General features: G+C 41.5%; 1 protein-coding gene across 1 annotated transcript in view; it reads right to left on the reverse strand.

The window, feature by feature from the left end:
- COL21A1 (collagen type XXI alpha 1 chain) overlaps positions 1–20,861 on the reverse strand; it is a 126,672-nt gene that overhangs the window by 26,772 nt on the left and 79,039 nt on the right. Inside the window, exons 12-18 of the mRNA XM_083730981.1 lie at positions 19,952–20,005; positions 19,791–19,844; positions 18,475–18,528; positions 16,853–16,906; positions 15,393–15,446; positions 15,247–15,300; positions 9,850–9,903 (exon numbers count right to left, since the gene is read on the reverse strand). Of these exons, the coding sequence (XP_083587107.1) occupies positions 9,850–9,903; positions 15,247–15,300; positions 15,393–15,446; positions 16,853–16,906; positions 18,475–18,528; positions 19,791–19,844; positions 19,952–20,005 (378 nt within the window). The remainder of the gene's footprint in view (positions 1–9,849; positions 9,904–15,246; positions 15,301–15,392; positions 15,447–16,852; positions 16,907–18,474; positions 18,529–19,790; positions 19,845–19,951; positions 20,006–20,861) is intronic.

The following is a 20,861-nucleotide window of genomic DNA, read 5'->3' on the forward strand; positions in this document are numbered from 1 at the left end:
GTTTTGACATTTGGCTATGGAACAACATGAGCAAAGACCTACACCGTCAACAGCACAACTTTTTTTGGGGGGGGGGGAGATTCAAATATCTGTATTGTTATATATTGGCAACATGGATAGATTGCTACAAGCATTGAGAATCGTTTCTAGAGCAAATTTGCAAAGCATTTCCCAGTTTCTATTGTGTTGACCCTCACAACCCTGTGAGGCAGGTCACTACTGTGTCTATTGTATGGATGGAAACTAAACCAGAGTGATTAACATACACATACCCTAGTGCTGAGTTGTGGACTTTTCAACACGTCAAGCACAGTAATGTATACAAAGATTCAATCTGGAATGGCAAACTGGTTCTTTGAACAGGCTATCCTTTCTGGACTGGACCCAAATGCAAAAGGCAGAGTTTGACCTAACCAGCCCATCAGCAGAAGCCGTGTGCATGGACCTCTGGGTCCCCCCCCCAAAAAATTGGCTTTTTTGAGAGCACCCCCCAGAACATAGTGGGGGAAGGAGAGCTATCATTCCGTCTGGCAAGCTAGAATGTTTGCACAGGTGTAACGAATGGAACAGTGCAACACTGAATTCCACCCGAAATGTTGCAGGCTAAATATAAACAAACAAACAAACAAACCAATTACTGCAGAGAGATGCTGCAAAGCATTATATGAAACTATGAGTTCGAAATATAAATTGAAGCTGGGAACTCCAGCAATTCAAGAAATCTCGGCGTGGTGCAGAATTTCTTGATGTTGACTCTTCCAAATACAATAGCAGCTGGGCTTCATGCCCATGAATTGAGCTAAGTAAGGTGAAAACACATTTTGTCTAGCTGCCTTTGCCAGGGAAAGAAAAGAAAACTAAAATGCACTTCAGAGCAAAGTAAAAAATAAAAAGTAAAAAGTAAACAAAAATCAACAAAAGCCATGTGGCACATTAAAGGCTAACAAACTGTATTATGGAACAAGCTTTCATGGACTAGAGTCCACTTCATCAGTTGTAGGAACATGGTGGTAAGATTGGGGGGGGGGGGGTTGTATGGTAAGCAAACACAAAATCAATGCTACAGCAATTATTCTTACAGAGAGCATGACTGATACAGGACAAATAAACATGACCAACAACAGTACATCAACAGGCCCATCTGCATGTTATACTGAAGGGCCCAGGACTCTCCATTTCTCCCCCATTGTACATTTTTAATTTATATTTTTCTTCAACAAAATATATCCTGCCTTTCAGCCCTCCATGGGGCCCCAAAGCACCTCATAACCAAGTCAAAAAATGTAACACAATATGAAAATAATAAACAGAAACAGACCTTTAAACCAAAAACTAAAAATAACTAACAGTAGCCCTGGATGAAAATCTTAAACCAACCCAAGGCTTGGCAAAAATGAAAAACAAGTTCTTAACATAATCGCAAAAAGCCAATCAGGACCTGCTGAGGTAAGGACAACAGTGGACAGTGGGGTGGAACTGTGCTGCCCATCTGACTGTCCTCTGGCTAATTCACTGCAGCATACCAGGTAGAGGGCAGAGGGAAGAGGCAATGGCAAGGCTGGCACAGTGCAAAACTGCCAATCAAGCCAACTCAGTGCTCCTGCCAGATGCATCAGTGACTGTGCCAGAGGGAGGTCAGGAGAGCAGCACAGCTCCACCATGCCATCTGTTCCTGGGCAAGAAGACCCACAATCTGGGTTCCACAACCAAAAATTCCCTGTTCTGCATTTTAAGAGACCAGGTTTCTGGTGGCAAAGGAGCAGGCAGGGTCTTGGCAGGCTCATGAGGAAAAAGGAGTTCCTTCAAAAAAAGCTTGGACTCAAACGAGAGCATTAGATTTAAAAGCCAGTGCCATGAACTGAATTCACAAATTATCTGGTAGCCAGTGAAGACTGAACAAACCCAAGTGAGATGTTCTAAAAAATGAGGCCCAGGCAACACTTTGTAAATTAATCCATAAGTATTTTCTGGCTGATTCACCACTACATGGACAAAAAGAGCAACAACAGAGATTTTTCATTTTCTTAATTCAAGGTTTTTCATAGTTCCAACATTCTCCCAAAATTGATCCTGCCCCAATATCCTGTAATCCCTGAACACCACAACATGGTATTAAACGAGACTTACATTATTTTGATTTTAGGTGGGGTCATAGCCAATAGGCTTAAACCCAAGTGTTTTTCATTCATTCATTAGCTTTAGTTTTCTGAGGAATTATTGTAATTCTGATAGCTGGTTTTGGATAAATGCGGGTTCACCAGCAGCAACAGCAAAATAGTGAAATTCACCTTCAAAAAGTGAGGTAACACACACACACACCGAAACAAGTTGTCCTTTTTGAATCTTCTATGTAGCCCACTTCAAGGAAGTATCCAAGTGGAGAAGTAAAGACATGAAGAGAATCACCAGGGACAATACCTCCGACCCCTCCATCCCACTTTCATAATTCCAGTTTGTGGAATGTTCCTAAATGTGTAGGGATCTTCCATGGATACAACCAGCTCCCCGCCTGCCTATAGTTACGTATCTTCCATGATTCAGCAACTAACAAAGATGCAAGGTGGAAGGGGGACAAAACCAATATGTTTGTTCCCACTGCCCTCCTCAATATCCCCATTTGGATAATGCGCAAAGAAGGCTGATGCTGTTGGTATAAACATTTGTATGAAGAACAAGTGATGGAAGAATCAGTCATCATCTGGATGGATTTTATTAACAGGCCAGACACATTTACTTTTTCCTTCAAAATTAAATTTCCTAGTTACACAATATCTCTTCCTTGATACACAGAAGGCTGGCAGGAGAATAACCAGACTATGGAACATTTGGCAAGAAGATCAACAATGAAAGTTTCAAACATAGCATGAGCTCTCAAACTGTGGGGTGAGCCTTAAACGGGTTGTGAAAGACACTGAGAAAATGGGCAGAGAGATCCAGTGATGGACATGATCCTGCAACAGGGGGCTCTTCCCTCTTCCTACCCTGCCTCCCACCTAAAACTGTGTAGGTTAAATGAATAATCCCTATGTAGTATTGGATATTTGACTGGCCCATTATCAAATAATGAACCAGTATTTTTAAAGCATGAACATTACAAGAACAAAACAAGCAGAGATACTTCAACCACCAACAGTTTTTATACTGATGTTATTTTTAAAAAAATCAAATTAGCAGCTACTGTGAAACAATGAAACCAAGTTTCGAAAAAATCAGAATGAATTACTACAGTGTTAGGTAAATGTTTCTGTAAATACAAACAGTGTACTCAACAGCTACTCTACTGTATTTGACTTTTATTGAGGAATATCCAGGTCAGCCTATAGTTACAACTGTTTATTTTAAAGAAGAACTTTAAACAGAAATAAAACTAGGGATAACAGTTATTTAAATAAATAGAAGTCAGATTCAAAACAGTATGGGTGGCCCTTGCTAGTGTGACCTTTCTAGTGGTGACTGTTTCTGTGCTTGTTTGTGGAGATGCCTGAGGTAAAAGCAAAGCCCCAGTAGAAGAACCTTTGCCATGCTGCCATGCTTGGTATGGCACCACCAGCCACAGTTCCTGGACACAAACTAGTCTCACTCCTGCCCTTGCTAACTAATGAGACCATAGAGATGCTTGTCAAAGCTAGTCCACCACCACCTACACATAGTATTCTTGGCTTCATGGAATTCTTGACAGTGGGTAGCCACAGCCAAATTATATTTGACAGGTCAACTGACTGGTGTGCCAACTCTACCCCTAGTAAAGGATCGTCATTTATCTATATTGTAGTTGTTGAAATTATTGGTACCTAATAATTTTAGGAGCAGGTCAGAAATGTCTTGTCCTGTTCCACTTCTAATATCAGTGTTTGATCTGTGTCCTAAATCCACAGATTTGTGCGTGCAGGTGGCACATGGGCCGCCTGTGGGAATTTGAGAAATAGCTCTATTGGAGGCCTGACAAAGGTTGCCTTAGAGAGGGGATTATCTCCTGAAGGGAGTTTCACATGGGCACTAGGCAAGGCATTCAGTCACTCGTTCTTGAACAATACACATCTGGCATTTGTTCTGAAGCCAATATGGCGCCCCTCCAGATGGTAGGAAATTACAACCACTGCCAACATTGGTTGTGGCAGATTGTAGTCCAACATCTGGAGGGCACCAAGTTGACTATCTCTGATAAGGGCAAATAAGATGGCAAGAAGGCAGAATGAAGCAAGCCCTGGAAACGAGCAGAAGAAATGCAGCAGCCTATTATCACCTATGGGAATTAGGCTTTATCCTAAGTTTTTTTGGCAGAGCAGCCCCAGTTAGAGAGGTATCTGGATCAAGCCTCTCTGAATTCAGCCACTTTCCTATGACTCACCAATAAATGACACATCTGGAATATCTGGGTGAATCTCCGAAGCAAGCATAGTAAAGTTAATGATTAATATATGGAACATTGAGAGATGCCCTGCACAATTTAGAGGCTGCTAAAATAAAAGTAGTTTCCCATCAGCCTTGTTTTCCTATTCAAATATCACTTACCAGCAGCTGCAAAGGCTACTTAATGTTTGTTCAACCCCAGAAGGGCCTACAAAATTGGGTTTCTCCTTTGCTTTCCGGGTATAGTTTACTCTCTTTCCTAACTTGCATTCATTTTAAGTGAGAGGGCTGGCTTGGGCCCAAAGGAAGATGTTCAAGAAAGGCATTCAAAACCCCTGTTAAGAGTTTGCTTCACACTTAAACCATCCTGAGTTCTGGAATTGTTTTAGAAAGCCACTAAACGAATTCTTTACATGCAACACACAGATTCATAGCCCAAGTAAGTTAACAGCCAATGTACTGTATGCGGTTGATTGGAAAGGCAGACGTTACCTTAATTGTCAGGGTAATATTTCTGGGTGATCAAAAGATCAGGGCTATCTTTTAGGCCTTGCCACAAAACTTGTTAAATTCAATCCGTGTCATTAAAAAATACAAATTTTGCAAGGGTTGCATTAACTGAAATGATAAGGAATGCCTGTCTCTAATCAAACGCTAATACAAAACAGATTTTTCATGCAATTGTTAAACCACCAAGGGAAACAGGATCTTTGGAAGCACTACAAATGGGAAAAGTGCCACTCTCTGGGAGTGTTAGAATAAATTGTATGGAATAATTCATGATTCACTGGCTTAAGGGGAAAATAGCCATTGGGGAAGTCCTTTGTAGAATTAACCCTATTCAACAGGACACACATCTCCAATATATCTTTCTTTTCTCTGTACAGAAGTTTTCTGCAAGAGCAACAGGGATAAACACTACTTTTAAACAGAAACTCAAACGTGCCATTTTATGTATCTGATCTCTGTTCAAAAACTTAAAGAGTCTTCGGAGAAAATAAATATCCTTAAAATCTTTCCTTGGCTAGTACTCAGACCACCATACCTGCTCTTGTTGTTAGCTATATCTTAACACCAATCCCTTCATCTGCTATCACTACTATTGATGACATGTCTAGTCTGCTGCTCTTCAAACTTTCTTACTCAATTCTCTTCTGCATTGGAAGAATTAGCCATTAAAAAAATTTGGGCACAGTCCAACCAATGGCCCAGCAGTCTTAGCATTGTATCCAATGGAATTCCATTCGCACTTCTGGACTTCCTCTTCCTCTCCTACCCCCATGCCCTCCCTATAAGCCCCCCCCCCAACATCTGCTTTAGATGACTGGGGGACACATCGGAGCAGATTCACAGAGAGTGGACGGTGCAGAAGACAGGAGAGCCCCATTCATGAGTGGAACAAGACACTGGATTCAGTCCTGAAGAGTTACCCTCAGGTAACATGCTTTTAATTCCACCATATGGCTTTAAATGTGGCTACCATTAGCCACACTGTGCTGTCTGCAATTATGAGCAGATTTGTGCATAGGAAAGAGAGGCATATAGTGTTTAGTGGTGGCTTCGTCCCTCTGTGCGTATGTGCATACACATACACGCATTTGCAATTTAAACTCCACACAGGAGCAGGAGGACTACTGAGAAAACACAGAGAAGCTAATGTAATGAGAAGGCCAGAGAGAAGATTGAGAAGCTAATGTAATAAGAAAGGCCAGAGAGAAGATTGAAGGAAGGATGCAGAAAAGGCAAGAGAAGGAGCAAGTGAAGTTAGGGTAGGCTTGAGGAAAAAGACAAAGGAGGCAGGAAGCTGAGACAAGATAGAAGTAGCTGGAAAGCATTCCAAAGAAACCATGCAGTGCTTTGGCTGAGTGGGCTTCTATTCCTCATTTATGGCTAGACTGCATCATTCTCAAACATCTTATACATGTGGAAACAACTAGGAATGTAAAAGAAAAGAGAAGAAAATCAAGTAAAATTATGCAATGCCTGGCTAGATAAAACATTTGACTACAGTAAAATAATCACAAATAGAATTAGAAGTGCATTCAAAAAGGAAATTAAGTGAGAAGAAACCAGATTTTAAAAGAAGCCCACAGCATGCATTACGTATTTTTAAAATATAAAATTGTGTAAAAAAGTTATATTCTCTTTCATCTCCATTTGCTTCTTGAAAACCAGACACAGCACCTTTTCTTTCTCTTCCTTTCTTTCTCTCCCTATAAATTATTTCAGTGCATAGGAAGTTCAGAGCTACATATATGTTGTAAAACAAATTCCTTGGCAAAAGAATTACAAAATACATTTCTAGTGTAACAGAATAACTGAGCACAATCAATGAGATTAGGAGCTCCTAACTCTCTGTTGAATTCATAGCCATTAGGTTTGTCTGAAAAATGAAAACATTAATCATTCCAAATGATCACAGCTAAGATTGTTTAAGTATTTGTTGCAATCATCCTTTAAAATTAAAAAAAAACCCCGCTCATCAAGCCTATAGTCTGGGTCTGGGCAAATATCAAGGAATTAGCTTCCCTAAAGGCTGAACTCATGGAGGAAAAAGGATTCACCATGTTGAGAGACCCAGTGCATGCTGGCTCCACCCGTGCATTCATGTGTAGAGCAGGAAGGTTTGAATAGGGAATCTAGGTGCATTCAGCTGAATACATTTAGACTTCCCTTCATGGTTTGGAACCCTGGGTGGTTGGGGGTAAAGCTGCCATAACCAAAGAAGTTGGAGATTGGACTCTCTGCACAAGTCCATGCAAAAATGCATGAACAGGGTTTCAGTGAACATGCAAAAAGATACCCAGGTTGCTCCTCTACAGAACTCCTCCAAGGGATATATCAATCCAAGAAAGCTACCATGGGATACAAATTTCTCAAGGAATTCACAGTAACTCAAGGTAGCGAAACATCGCCTGCTACTTTTAAGCCATCTTTGTAGAGTAGCCCTACGTTCTTGAGGACAGCTAGAATGATATAAGGATGGATGTCTCTTCTTTTTAACATCTGCTACCCAGTGTGGTGTAGTGGTTAAGAGCAGTAGTCTCCTAATCTGGGGAACCGGGTTCGTGTCTCCGCTCCTCCACATGCAACTGCTGGGTGACCTTGGGCCAGTCACACTTCTTTGAAGTCTCTCAGCCCCACTCACCCCACAGAGTGTTTGTTGTGGGGGAGGAAGGGAAAGGAGAATGTTAGCCGCTTTGAGACTCCTTAAAGGGAGTGAAAGGCGGCATATCAAATCCAAACTCTTCTTCTTCTTCTTCTTCTTCTTCTAAATAGAATTTATGAGGTTCCCGATCCAGAACAAGTGCTGCACCCATTCTGACTTCAGTTGAATGAGATGGCTAGACTCAATGACAAGCTGTAATCAGTCTTGTCTTAATAAGGTAATGTCTTTGGCTAACACTGAACAGCTGAAATTAATGAATATTTATTAGGAATTATGTGAGGGTTTGTGTTGTTTTAAAAAAAGCTCATTGATTCATGGGAAAACAAGAATTGAGTTATCAATGAACATACATGAAACTGAAATGGATCAAAAATAGACAATCTGTCCATTTCTAACCATAAGCAAAGCATATTTCCCTAGAGAAACTCTCAGCAGATCAAGTGATTAATGGACTGAATGTATCATGGGATATCCCGTGGGCCTCAAAATTCCAAAGTCTGCCTCTGCATATATTTTGAGGTTTGCTTTATTAAAAAATATACTGTGTGACCCACTCAAATGCGTATCCTTGGTTGTTGGGCTTTACCATCATATTCTGGAACACTAATTTCTGTCCAAATCACATACATCACTGTTTCTCAGATTATTAAAATATTTATTCTTTTACCATCAAACATAATAATGAACAAATCACAGGCCCAGTTCAGACATAATGGAAAGCAATGGTTAGGTCCAGGCTTGTTCTCATTAACCACAGTTCAGTTTCAGATGTCACAGAGAACTGTGGAAATGAAAGCCTCTAGTCTCCGCCTTGCATGCATCCAAGAGGAGGAATGCACATTCATGTAGTGAAAAACCATAGTTTCCACTTACATCAGAAATTGTATTCCAATGCATCTGTTATTTTGCAAGTTCAAATATAAGAAAGAAGATCTGAAAATCACATGGCAACTTACCTACCTGGTTATATTTTTGGATTTATATTCTACCTTTTTACAGACTCAAAGGGGCTAGTGGATAATAAAACACAGACCTAAATTTTAAGAAGGACTTAAACAATTTGCATCCAAATTTCACTGGCAGAAGAATAACATTGTTTGTTTATAGGGAATACAAACACTGATTTTCCTGGCACCAAACATGGCTGAAGTCAGCACAATGAACAAAAATGCAGACAGCGGTCCAGGCATGTTCCTCAAGCATCTCCTACTAGCAGAGATTTTGGACATGGAAAAGTATCATATGTTTCTACTGACCCAGTTTTTATCCTCACTGTACACTAGTTTCAGACCACTGTAACTACATAATAATTTCTCTGATGTTCGTTCCCAAGAATAACTGTAAATCTAAGTGTTTGAAACAACCTAACATTTAAACACATATATCATTTTGAATTATAGGCAGAGTGGGCAATACAGTTAATTCAACTTTTTTGTTATATATTTAGTAGTCATTATCTAGGACACAGAGACTGCTGATCAGAAGAAGCAAGTTCCAGTTCTCTTGCTCATCCAATGTTTATGCATCCTAGTAACTATGAGGTCACTCACATTGGCAGAATCTTAATTTGAAGTGCAGCCTCAGAATTTATTTTTCCCCAAGCGCAGGTGCACTCTGGTTATGTATATCAGCAAGTGAATTGAGAGAACCACTTTCTCTTATCACTAGGAATGGGGGGTGGATTCAATTCAGTTCACATTTAAAGCTGAATCTATTGAATTTGTACTTTCCAGAATAATATGAGAAGAAGCCAAATACAGTCATTGCACAAAGATGCCTATATTAGCGAAAAGAACATAAAAAATGAATTGTATTAGGAGAAATTGCTTGCAAAAATACAAAACTGCATAAAAATGTGCTTGTTAAAATAAATTCACACAAAAATGCTGGTGGGGATTTTAAAAAATATGTATTTTTGCAAATTGCTACCAAAATATGGAGAACTGAATTTAAGATTGGAAAAATGAGAAATGGAGAGAATCAAAAATGACAGATCCCTTCCATCTCTGCTCATCACACTGTGAGATCCTTACACTGAGGTCTACATAGAAATGCAATGCAAACCTCTGTTTATTTACTCAGAAGTAGATCCCACTGTTCCTTGATTCTAAGCATGTATGTATGCCTGTGAGCCACTATTTTGAGGAGGTCTGGTTCATGGGTAAGCCTGATCTACTCATCAGTATAATAGAGCAAACTGGACTCAAACTTCCTTGACACCAGACCTCTAAAAACATATATTTCCAAGAAAAATGTTGAACCCCTGCAAAACTGTAACAAAATATCAGTGCAAAATATAACTAAAGTATAAAACATTGGGGTGGACTTACAGGCTCTCCCCGTCGTCCTTCTAGTCCTGCAGAACCTGGTTGTCCGGCTTCTCCCTTAATATTGATGACAAACAGTTAAAATTAGTTCAAAATATTAACTGGTTAAAATGTTTGCCTTTCAGTGCAGGGCTTTATTTCATAAAAGGACATGCACTTTCTTCAGCCAATATAGAGGAAATGAGCAAAATCTGCTGGAAAAGTATTACATCACTATGAATAGCTATGACATTTCTTCCCACTGCCCCAAGCCATTGTTTAGGTTATCCTCCTGCACTCATCTGAGTTGCAGACATCGCATGAGGTCTTCAGACTACTAGTCATATCTTAAAGCTCCTCCCTACTACAGCCTCTCATCCTCCCCACCCTGAAGAGCTGCTCCTGAATGTCAGAGAACCCTCTGGGAATGGCATCCAATGCAGTCCGAGTGGCTGCTTTACTCAAATTTCAGAAACACACATATGCAGACATGGTCCTTTAGATGTAAACTCTCATTATTTTTTGGAATTGTGACTGCACCAGTCACTATTTTTCTTTGAACACGAGAACGAAGGAAGAAGGTTGCCTTGCTCATACTTCAACATATTTATTCAAATCTAAACAAACTGATTTGAAAGGCTGACTTGGCAGCCTTGGCAGTAAAACTAACTCTGGGCATAATGCTGCCAAACCTCTTCTTTTCAGGGAACCTGTTAAAAGCCTGGCTGTCTTTCTGTCTGCTAGCTGTGATGGTTCATTAGCTGTGATGGTTCATACTGCAGAGCCCTTAAGTCACTGATATCCATTGTAAGGGAGACTGGGGTACAGTGGTTAGGTTGTTGGACAAGGGCTGAGGAGACCCATGCTAAAATCCCCACTCAGTGACAAAGCTGAGAGTGGATCAGTCACCATCTCTCACACTAAACATAACTGACAGGGTTGTGAGGATAAAACTGAATTGTGGCTTGAATTTAAGGAAAGTGTAGCCCCGGCTTGAATTACCAAGTGAGATCCCTCCTTTGCAACCACAGCTTGACTCACCTCTGAACAAGAAGGGATGGTGCAAATTAACAGTGACTCCCTGACAATTAAGAAACCAGGAGCCAGTCTCAGAAATGCTGTGATCTGCCCTCACCCATCCCCAAAGTAAATACACTCCTCCCCCTTAAACCATGGTTAAGCACTGTCAGTGCCAACATTAAGGCTGTCCAGTTCCCTTTCACCCAGAATTCAAATCTGCAGTTTAAATTACATTTCAGATACTACTGTGAGGGGAAATCCTAGCTAGCCTTAACCATGGTTAGCACTGGTGCTGAATGACTAATTGCTTAGCTGTGGTTAAGGACTGGATGTGTTCTTCCTTCTGCAAGAGGAAGGAGCTGTGGAATGGGAGTGCATGATCTCAATTGTGGTTCATAATTTGTTAACTATAGTTACCAAAGAGCCAGCATGATAAAAATAGAGCACTGGCTGTCACAAGAAGCATAGCAGTTATGGGGAAACTATAAGGAACATCTTGTGCAGGCTTGATTTAGCTATAGCTTTGAAACTCGGCAACCATGATTCAGAGATTTGCAAATCATGCCTGATGTGGATCTGTCTGCAGTAAGAAGGGTGAGGCTGGTTGAATCTATTTTTTTGCAGCATTTCTAGAATCAATGGAAAGAGACAGGGGAGAAAAACTCACCCATTTCACAAAGAAGGGTTGCATTTTGGATCATTCCACAGAAGAGGATCCCCATGTGTGTGACCACACAGAGGCCAAATTGTAGAAAGGATGGGTTTGGTGTGCAGCAAAGTATTTCTTACTGTTTCCAAGAATAAATCTGTTTCTGAATTTTTCTAAGAAAATAAGGAAGGCTCCAGAAGAAATCTCCAAAGATGCTTGTAAAAATCCTCTGATTTTGATTACAATAAAGCCCAAAGTAAAGTGGTGTTTTATGGAGAGCAGATGTTCAAAGGCAAGCTGACAACATTTTACTCCAGCAGAAATAAGAGACTACTGCTTTTATAGCTTAAAGAAAATGAGCAGCAAACTCTTCCTTTTCTGTATCTACCTGTTATCAAAGAGTGACTCGAGAATGTAATGCTTTTCAAACATAAAGACATACAGTTTTAAAAGAATGCACTGAGCCCACATCACCAGCAGGAAAAACCATCCAATACATTCTCCCTATTCCCTCTATTTCTCATCTTCAGCTACTGAGTGCTGTTGGTTATGCAGCCAAACCAGCACCACCCATGAAGAAAAAGCATCCATGAGGACTGTACATGTGTTGAGTTTACAGGAACAGGGGTAACTACAAGAGCCTCTGCTGCAGCAACAAAGAAAGCTTTGGTACGGGGGCAGCACCAATGTCAGCATTTAAAAGGTAAATGAAATGCAAGTAACTGCATATGACTTCAGTCCTCCTTCTCACATGCATTTCATTATTATTAGTTATTAATTACCTTCCACAGAGGGACATGGGTGGCGCTGTGCGTTAAACCACAGAGCCTAGGATTTGCCGATCAGAAGGTCAGCGGTTCGAATCCCCGTGACGGGGTGAGCTCCCGTTGCTCGGTCCCTGCTCCTGCCAACCTAGCAGTTCGAAAGCACGTCAAAGTGCAAATAGATAAATAGGTACCACTCCAGCGGGAAGGTAAACAGAGTTTCTGTGTGCTACTCTGGTTCGCCAGAAGCAGCTTAGTCATGCGGGACACATGACCCGGAAGCTGTATGCCGGCTCCCTCGGCCAATAAAGTGAGATGAGCGCCGCAACCCCAGAATCGGTCACAACTGGACCTACAGGTCAGGGGTCCCTTTACCTTTACCTTACCTTCCACATATATGTCTCAAGGCAATGTATGCAATATAGAAACAGCATAAAAATAGTTAAAAACAGCACAGATAATGTCTTCAATTGTTTCCAGGAAGTGCAAACAGAGGGTGTTTGTCATCGCCTGACCATAAAGTTCAGATAGTGAGTGCCTGTCATATCTTAACCAGAATGCTGTTCCACGAAACGGGGGCAGCCACCCTGAAAATTCTCCAAGTTACTATGCAGGGGCCTCTGATCTCTTTGGAACTAGCAGGGGAAGCTCTCCTGCAGAACACAGTGTCCTACTGTGTATTCAAGGGATGAGGCAGCCTCTCAGGTAACCTGGTCCTGAGTTGTATTGCTCTTTGGTTAGGCTGCAGCTTCAACAGGGTAACCACTGAAACACAGGCGTGCACACACACCCTCAAATAAATACAAGCTCCCTTCCCTCCCTCCCTCCCCCACATACAACCTGTAGGATCATTCTACTTGCTTTCTCTCATGGGTGCAAGCTGTCTCAAGAGAACTAATGAGCTGGGCATGAAGGAGTTAACAGGACCCAGCAAGTTTCACAAATGTTTTGCATCTATCCCCTTCCCTAATATAACATCTGGCTACAGGCAATGAAACAACCAGGCTGCTTTGGGCAAAAAACCATGCCTGCCTGCAATCAATTTCCTCCCCAACTCCAGGGAGGCTACTCCACTAAGGCTTTCCTTACCAAGGGAGATCCCAGACAACCTCTCCTGGGACTAAGAAAATACTGTGCTTCCTTTCTTCTTTTATTTTCTCGTGGTAGACATCTTTACTAGCTCTTTGCATGGGGCATGTGTGCTAAATCTTTTCATCCTCTCCTCTTGCCAATTGCCTTGGGGTTGCAGACGTGAAGAGAAGGGGACTTTGGCCAAAAGACTAAACGCTGGGGGTAGCAGCATTGCTTCTATCCAAACCAGAACACCAGCAGAGGAAGAATATGAATGACTATAGGGAATGTGAAGAGGAATGACTGCTTGAAAAGCAAATGCATTCCAGCACTGCCAAATTTACCTCCCTCCTCTGTCTTTCCCCACTAACTCCCCTTCCCTTATTTGCCTTGTCTTTTTAGTCTGTAAGCCTGTTTGACTGATGAGAGCTCTTTTGGGAGAAAATATGCACCTGAAAAATGGGATAAAAATTGTAATAAACAGTATGCAACTACTGCAGTGAGAATATTGATGGCCCAAAAATGGAAGCAGGAAGAACTACTGACGCTTGAAGAATTGAGAATGAAGTTAACGGACTATGCAGAACTGGACAAACTAACTGGAAAAATAAGATATCAACGAGATCACAAGTTCATTGAGGATTGGGGAAAATTTTCTGAGTATTTGAAAAGTGTATGTGATGAGCAAACAACGCTAGTGGGTTTTAAAGAAGCTTTGTGAAAGAATAAGGAATATTGTAAGAATGCAAATATGTTTGTAAAAGTATCTTAAAAGGCGATATTAATTTTGGGAATGCGTAGATAATAAATTCAAATACGGATGATTGTCAGAGAAGCTGAGGGAGGTCCAAAAGAGATAAATATGTTAATTGGGTATTGTTAATTGGAGATATTTGTGTAAAACTTAATAAAAATTTATTTTTTAAAAAAAATTGTAATAAACAAATAATAAAACACAGGGAGCTCAAGCATAAGCTCATAGATTCTTAACACAAGTTCATTGCGTGGGCAGGCGGAGTCCCCAGATCCCGAGTGGTCCCCCCCCCCCCCCGTCATGTGGAATAACGACTCTAGACAACGTGCTATGGGATTAAATTGGCCACAACTTTATTAAATTTCAAATGTGGGTAGACCTTGGCTCAGGCATTGGGCGTTCTCCCTCCCTAGTCCCCAGCCGGGGACCTAGGGAGCATCAGGGTTATCCAGTGTGTGGGGGGGGGATGGGCCGACTCTGGAGAACATATGTTCAAGCAGAGATAGCCGCCCCCGTTACGCCGCCTCAGGGGAGAGCAATGACGACCTTTCGGCGTACGGCCAAAGCCTCCCTTCAAAAACCCCTTTAACGGGGAACCCTGGTATCGCCGCCGCAAAGAGGAAGATGGACAAAAGGATTCCACCCAAGGCCTGATACCGCCAAAGTTGTGACGTTTTGCTACGGGAAAGGCGAAACCTGCCAATGCAGGGAAATTCCTTTCCGGCCCTTTAACAGCGACCTTATCGTAGCAGCGCCCGCATACCTGTGGAGACAGGTTAACCTGCAAAACCTATGAAGAAAAGTTAACCTGCAAAAGAAGACATTAACTGAGGGTGGGTAGGGTGGGAGAAGCTCTGGAGCCAAGTGAGGACTACCAAATAAGATCCACCCTCTATTGTGTGGGCAGGTAATCCATCCCCCTACCTGGCCTGGTTTCCCTGGCAACGCTTCCCCCAGGTGGGATTGGACAACTCACTGGGGTAGGCGGGGACCTCCAGGTATCCCACCTGAGGGAAGGCAAAGCCTATGCTTATGGGGCCACTCCAGATCCAGGGCTGCATGCGTCCCCACAAAGGGCGCCCCCCGTTTTAAGTGGGGAGCGGTCATTCTCAGTACAAGGTATTTGTCCTATTGCATTTAAATAGATTCAATATTTTGAATACCTTAAAACCTGGATTTCCAGGTAGGCCGTCTTTCCCGCTGCTCCCAGGATTTCCCTGTGACAATATAGTGAAGATGCTATTATTCACATTATGTAATGAGAGAGAACCGTCAAAAGGAAAAGGGAAAGCAACAACATGAAACTTACAGGCCTCCCAGGCATTCCAGGAAACCCTGCTGTACCCCTTTCTCCTTTTGCACCCTGTCAAAAGAATAAAAGAAGGCAATAAGTAAGGCAACTGTATTCTTTAAGCAAAGTAAGCCAGTGTCATCACGACCTGAGGCAATTCCAGAGTGATTAATCCATGACACAACATCCATACACATGCAGTGAGGGGAAGTCAGCTCATCAGTTCCTAGAATGACCCTGGCAGGATAGATTATTGTCCCATTGTTCATAAACCTGGAGCACTTACACTCTACAGCTGAATGGCACATAGGGTGTGTTTGGTGTATAGAATATCTGGAGTGATTTTAGGCATGGCAGCCTTTCACTGGAGAATACAGAGCTCCTGCCAAGGCTAAGGTGGGAGTCACCAGGGAGAAAAGGTGAAAGGAACACATCATTGCACGCTCTGCCCTCCATCACAAGAGAAAGGACCATCATCCTGCTAATTCCAGAGCAATCACAAAAAATGAGAGATTTAAACATGCCACAAGTACTCCAGGCGTAGGACAGTAACAGAGAAGGAGGTTGTTTGAAAGGCACAGGGAGGTATTCTATCAACTTTTTTGTGCTGGTACAAGAGTTAGCCCTAACACAAAAGAATTTCCAACCTCTTTCCCCATACACACCCCACACCTCCCTAAATCTGCTCTGGGTGGGTTGTGGGAAGAGATTTAGCAGGCACGTGAAACAAGGAGAGAGGGAGAATTCCTTGCACTGACAGGACTGTGGCATTAGGACTTCACTGAACACAACCACTGCGGGGGAAAGAAAGCCTCAGCCAACGTCTTCTAGACCAAGGTCTGGCCAAAATGGTGCCTTCCAAATCCTGCTGGACTCCTATTACCCCTAAATATTGGTGATGTTGGCTGAGGCTGATAGGAGTTTATTTCATTTCACAAAGTTTATACATTGTTTGATTGCAACAACAACAACCCCAAAAACCTCAAAGTGGCCCACAAAAAGGTACAATAATAAAAGCAAGAAAAAATTACAACCATTCTTAAAAACATACAAAAGTTGAAATACTAAAGCAGATTAAAATTACCTCAACTTTCTAAGCATTTGGGTGGATAGCACATTTGCAACCATTGTTCTAAAGCAAAGACCAGGACAGATCACAGCACAGCAGGGCACCAGGGTGAAGTCCTGCTAGCCATGAAGAGATGTAGCCAGAGCACTGGGGTAGGGGGACAGAACTTCCCTCTCCCTGTGCAAAGCACAGAAGGAAGGAACATGTTGCGAAGATTGTGGGGCTAGTTGGGGTGGGGTTAAGGAGAGCTGGCAGGGCAGGTGGGAGGAAGGAATTTGGGAGCTAGTGACATTCAGCTCTCCTTTGGAAGCCTTCCTGAACCCCAAAGCTTGTATGCAATGCTGAGCTCAGGGAACTTTGCCTGCATCTCTACCAGCAATACAAAGTTAAATATTAAATTTATACTTGCCTTTTTCCCATAAATTCCTGGTAGCCCTTGGTCTCCTTTAGGTCCCCTGTCACCCTGGATTAAAGAATGTGCATACAGAAATCATTTTGATTTAAGAAAACAACTTATATTGTTCAGGAAAGGATGTCCCACATATTGGGAATCAGTGAGATAGGCAACAATTTAAGTGATTTGGATGTGGTTTGAATACACATTTGCTGTCCTGGAAACCAGCGCCTAAGACTGCAGCAAATATATGTTCAAGCCACCACCTTATAGAATGCAAGTCTGCCTTCACCACCTTGGAGTCAGAATGACCATATGATGGGACAGTGCCACACAGCTGCCCTCTAAAATACCAACATCACTGCTGCTTGGTGGGATAAGGTTGGGGTGGCAGCTAGGTTAGAGCTGCTCAGGCATACCAGCAGAACCAATCTGGCATTGCTGCTGGTGCACTCAACACAGCCCCAACCTTGCTACAACCCTACTCTGTCCCTATACTGCCCCAGTAAACAGCAGCAATGCCTGGTACTGGGGAAGCAGCTCTGCACCTCAACCAAATAACTGAATGGCAGGGAGAAATGAAAACCCATGGTCTTTCACTGTATGAAAATCCATTGGTAACAATTTATAGCAAGTTCAATATAGAAAAGCTAAATTTCAAACAAATGCCTAAGCAAAATTTCAAACAATTGCATGTCGTAGGTTATCAGAAGTATACTAAAGTACAAGGCTATCTGAGGAATATATAACAAAAGACAGGTTTTGAACTGACATTGGGCAACATATCTACATGTTACACTAAACCATGGTTCTGTGGACAAGCCCAAGCAAAACATCAAGCCCCTGCACTCCCCTTTTCTCTCTTCTTCCTGTGTGGCCAGGAAACCAACTTTGTTAGCCTCTACCTTCAGTTTCACAGGACATCAGTTTGTCATTATGTTCCAGCAAAGGGTCCTGGTTTCAAATGAAGTGTGGTTAGTTTAACAAGACCGCTTTGTAAACCATGGTTTGAAGCTGATGTGCTATAAAACTTACCAGAGTTCTTTTTAAAACAGAACCCCTGGTTCAAATCTAACACTAATCCAGTGAATCTAAATACCACTAAATCCTCCTTCTGGTTACAAAGAAGGAAAAGAGGGGCAGGAGACTACAGTGTTGCTCATTCACATGACACTAAACTATAGATTAGCATTTCATGTGCTCACAGCCATAGTTTTTCATATGCCATCTATTATTAATTTCAATTTATTACCTTTCCTGCAACATAAGGTCCCAGAGCAGGTTAAAACTATTTAAATTACAGTATTTAAAAAATAGTTTAAAACACTCTAGATAAATAAAATGAGAATGCCAGTTTCCTTGGCCAGGGTGGGGTATATACTAAAGAATTGTCTGCTTAGCACTGTGTCACGGCCCCTGTGATGGAAAAGAGTAGATAAAAGATGATCATCCTAAGTAAGTATAGCTGCCTGCCTACACTAATTGAAAATAAATGAAGCTAAAAGTTCTTGGATGAAGTAATTGCACCATTTACATTTTCACTGAACGAGCTACTAGGCACCATTTTTTTGCTTTTCAACATCCCTTGATACTTTTTAACATCCTACCAATTTTTACAAGAAGCATTTGGTTTGAACCTTAGATGCTGGCATCCCATGCAATCCAGGGAAACCTGGAAGTCCACGTTCACCCTAGAAAAAGGAGGTAAAAGGAACCATGAGACAAGATAAGGAAAAGAGCAGAAGAATATAAGCCACCCAAAGGCACCACACCTTGAGCAAGAAGAGGACCTTTGCTCCATTGAATTCAGTGGGTAGAGAATTGCAGCCTGAATCTGGTAGCAACCAGAGATGTATGCAAATTCTCCTCTTAAAATCCTCTGCTCCATTTGTGGATATAGAAATTGAAGGGACCATTTCACTAAACTTCACTGAGGAAGAAGTTCTCCCAACAGTTGCTCCCACTCATTGGATTAAGGATATGAGGTTCAACTCGGGTAACCTGACTTCAAGTTTCAGTTCAGACATGATTTTTACAGGTGTTATTGAGCTAAATCATAATGGCAGCCTACCTCACATGGAATGAAGAATTTAAGCATCTGATTTAAAGGCTCATGGCACAGCTAGAAGCACTAATATTTAGGAAGGAGCCCAAACACTCATGGGTTCCCTCATTTGCCCCAAATGTTAGGAGACATTTCCAAGCATACCTCTTCACTATGCATGCTAAGTTCCCTTTAACATTATAGAGAATCATGTGATCATTGGGAGCTCTATATGCACACTGAAGAGCTCACTGGAATTTGGTTCAGTCAATGATTTTTTACATACTTCTGTAGATGAACAAGAACTATATAAAAGGATGGTTAGAGGGATTCCATGTCATACAAAAGTATGCTACATTTCCAGGAAAAAGACATGTCAGAAAGTTGAAGCATCTGAATTTTCCACACATGTAGAATTATGTTTATAAAAAAAGAGCTGAAATCTAGCCAATAAAATCACACCCACTTTGGCATGAGCGCAGCTACACCCAGAAGCCTCACACACCAAGATCGTAACTTTTTAGTACGCCAAGCTTTTAGAAACATTGCTTACTAATTAAATGCATTCAAAAATACATCTAAGCATACAGATGTAATGAAAGTTCCATGTGTGATTGGCTGAATATCCTGTGAACCCATGGAAATTTGGAACAGAGGAAAAAACCAAAGCAAATCAAGCAAGGGTGGAAGATGGAACTGATTTGAAAAGAAATGCAGAATAATTTTTTAGCAAACGCACAATTCTTCCAGAAGTATTATTATCTACACAAAGGCATATATATATTTAGTCATGTAAGTAGTTATAATGTGGCAGCTGTAAGTTCATCTTTGGAACATTCTAAATATATAGTTCTTCATAAAGGTGTTGTGTTAATGTACAGAAACTACAGCTATCAAAACTTGGCTTACCTTTGCCCCATCTGACCCAGCTTCACCTTTCACACCTGGAAGGCCTCGAGGCCCCTGGTAAGGAACAATTACATATTACTAATGTTATTTATAGTTATAATTCATTTAACCTCTTTATAAGGACTTCACTTTAGAACTATGAAAAGATGCCGTGAACTTACTTGAATCCCTGGGGATCCTGGAATCCCTGGAGTCCCTGTTACTCCTTGGTAGCCCTAAGAAGAGAAACCCAAACATTACACCAAAATGTACTTTAAAAGCAATACTTCTGCAGTTCAGATGTAAAACCCGTTGCAACTGGATTAAGCGCTTAGGACTTGAGCGGGCCAAGCTTGCTGACAATACTAAAGCATTCAGTTGTTAAAATACAAAGAGATTGCAAAGAGCTTCAAAACGACCTCTCCAAATTTTGTGAATGGGTAGTAAAATGGCAAATGTAATGCAGTGCAAAACTATGATTTGGGGGGGGGGTCTGAATTTCACATCTACATTCATGGAGTCTGAACTGGAGGTGATAGATCCAGAACAAGACCTTGGGGTTGTTGTGGTAAATAGCTCAATGAAGATGTTAAGCCAGTATGAGGCAGCAGCTGTGAAAAAGGCAAATTCTATGCTACGGATGATTAGGAAATAGAAAATAAAACTGCCAATATCACAATACCATACAAGTCTATTACATGGCTGCATTTGGAATACTGTGTACAGTTCTGGTCCCCTCACCTCAAAGAGTTGCCCATCCCCACTGTAGAAACTGTGGCAACACTGGTGTAGAAGGCTGCCACAAATATCTCTTTGGTGACCAAACTTATTATTACCGATTATCTGTAGCAAATTTTCATTCATATCTTAATTAGTATACATAACATGCCACAATCCATACTTAATTCATCCTTGCAGCAGCTGTTTGTAATTGTATGTCTATGGCGTTATTGGTCTCATTTTTCCAGAGAAATAAGGAGCGTTAATGGATTTGCCAAAGGCATTTCAGTAGCTTCATGGTCACTGAATGTACAAACCTGCAGTGCAAGCCTAACTATCTCTCCTCAAAAGCAAGTCCCATTGCAGAATGCA

The sequence above is a fragment of the Podarcis gaigeae genome (genome assembly GCF_964106915.1).
Source record: "Podarcis gaigeae genome assembly, chromosome: 3".
NCBI lineage: Eukaryota > Metazoa > Chordata > Lepidosauria > Squamata > Lacertidae > Podarcis > Podarcis gaigeae.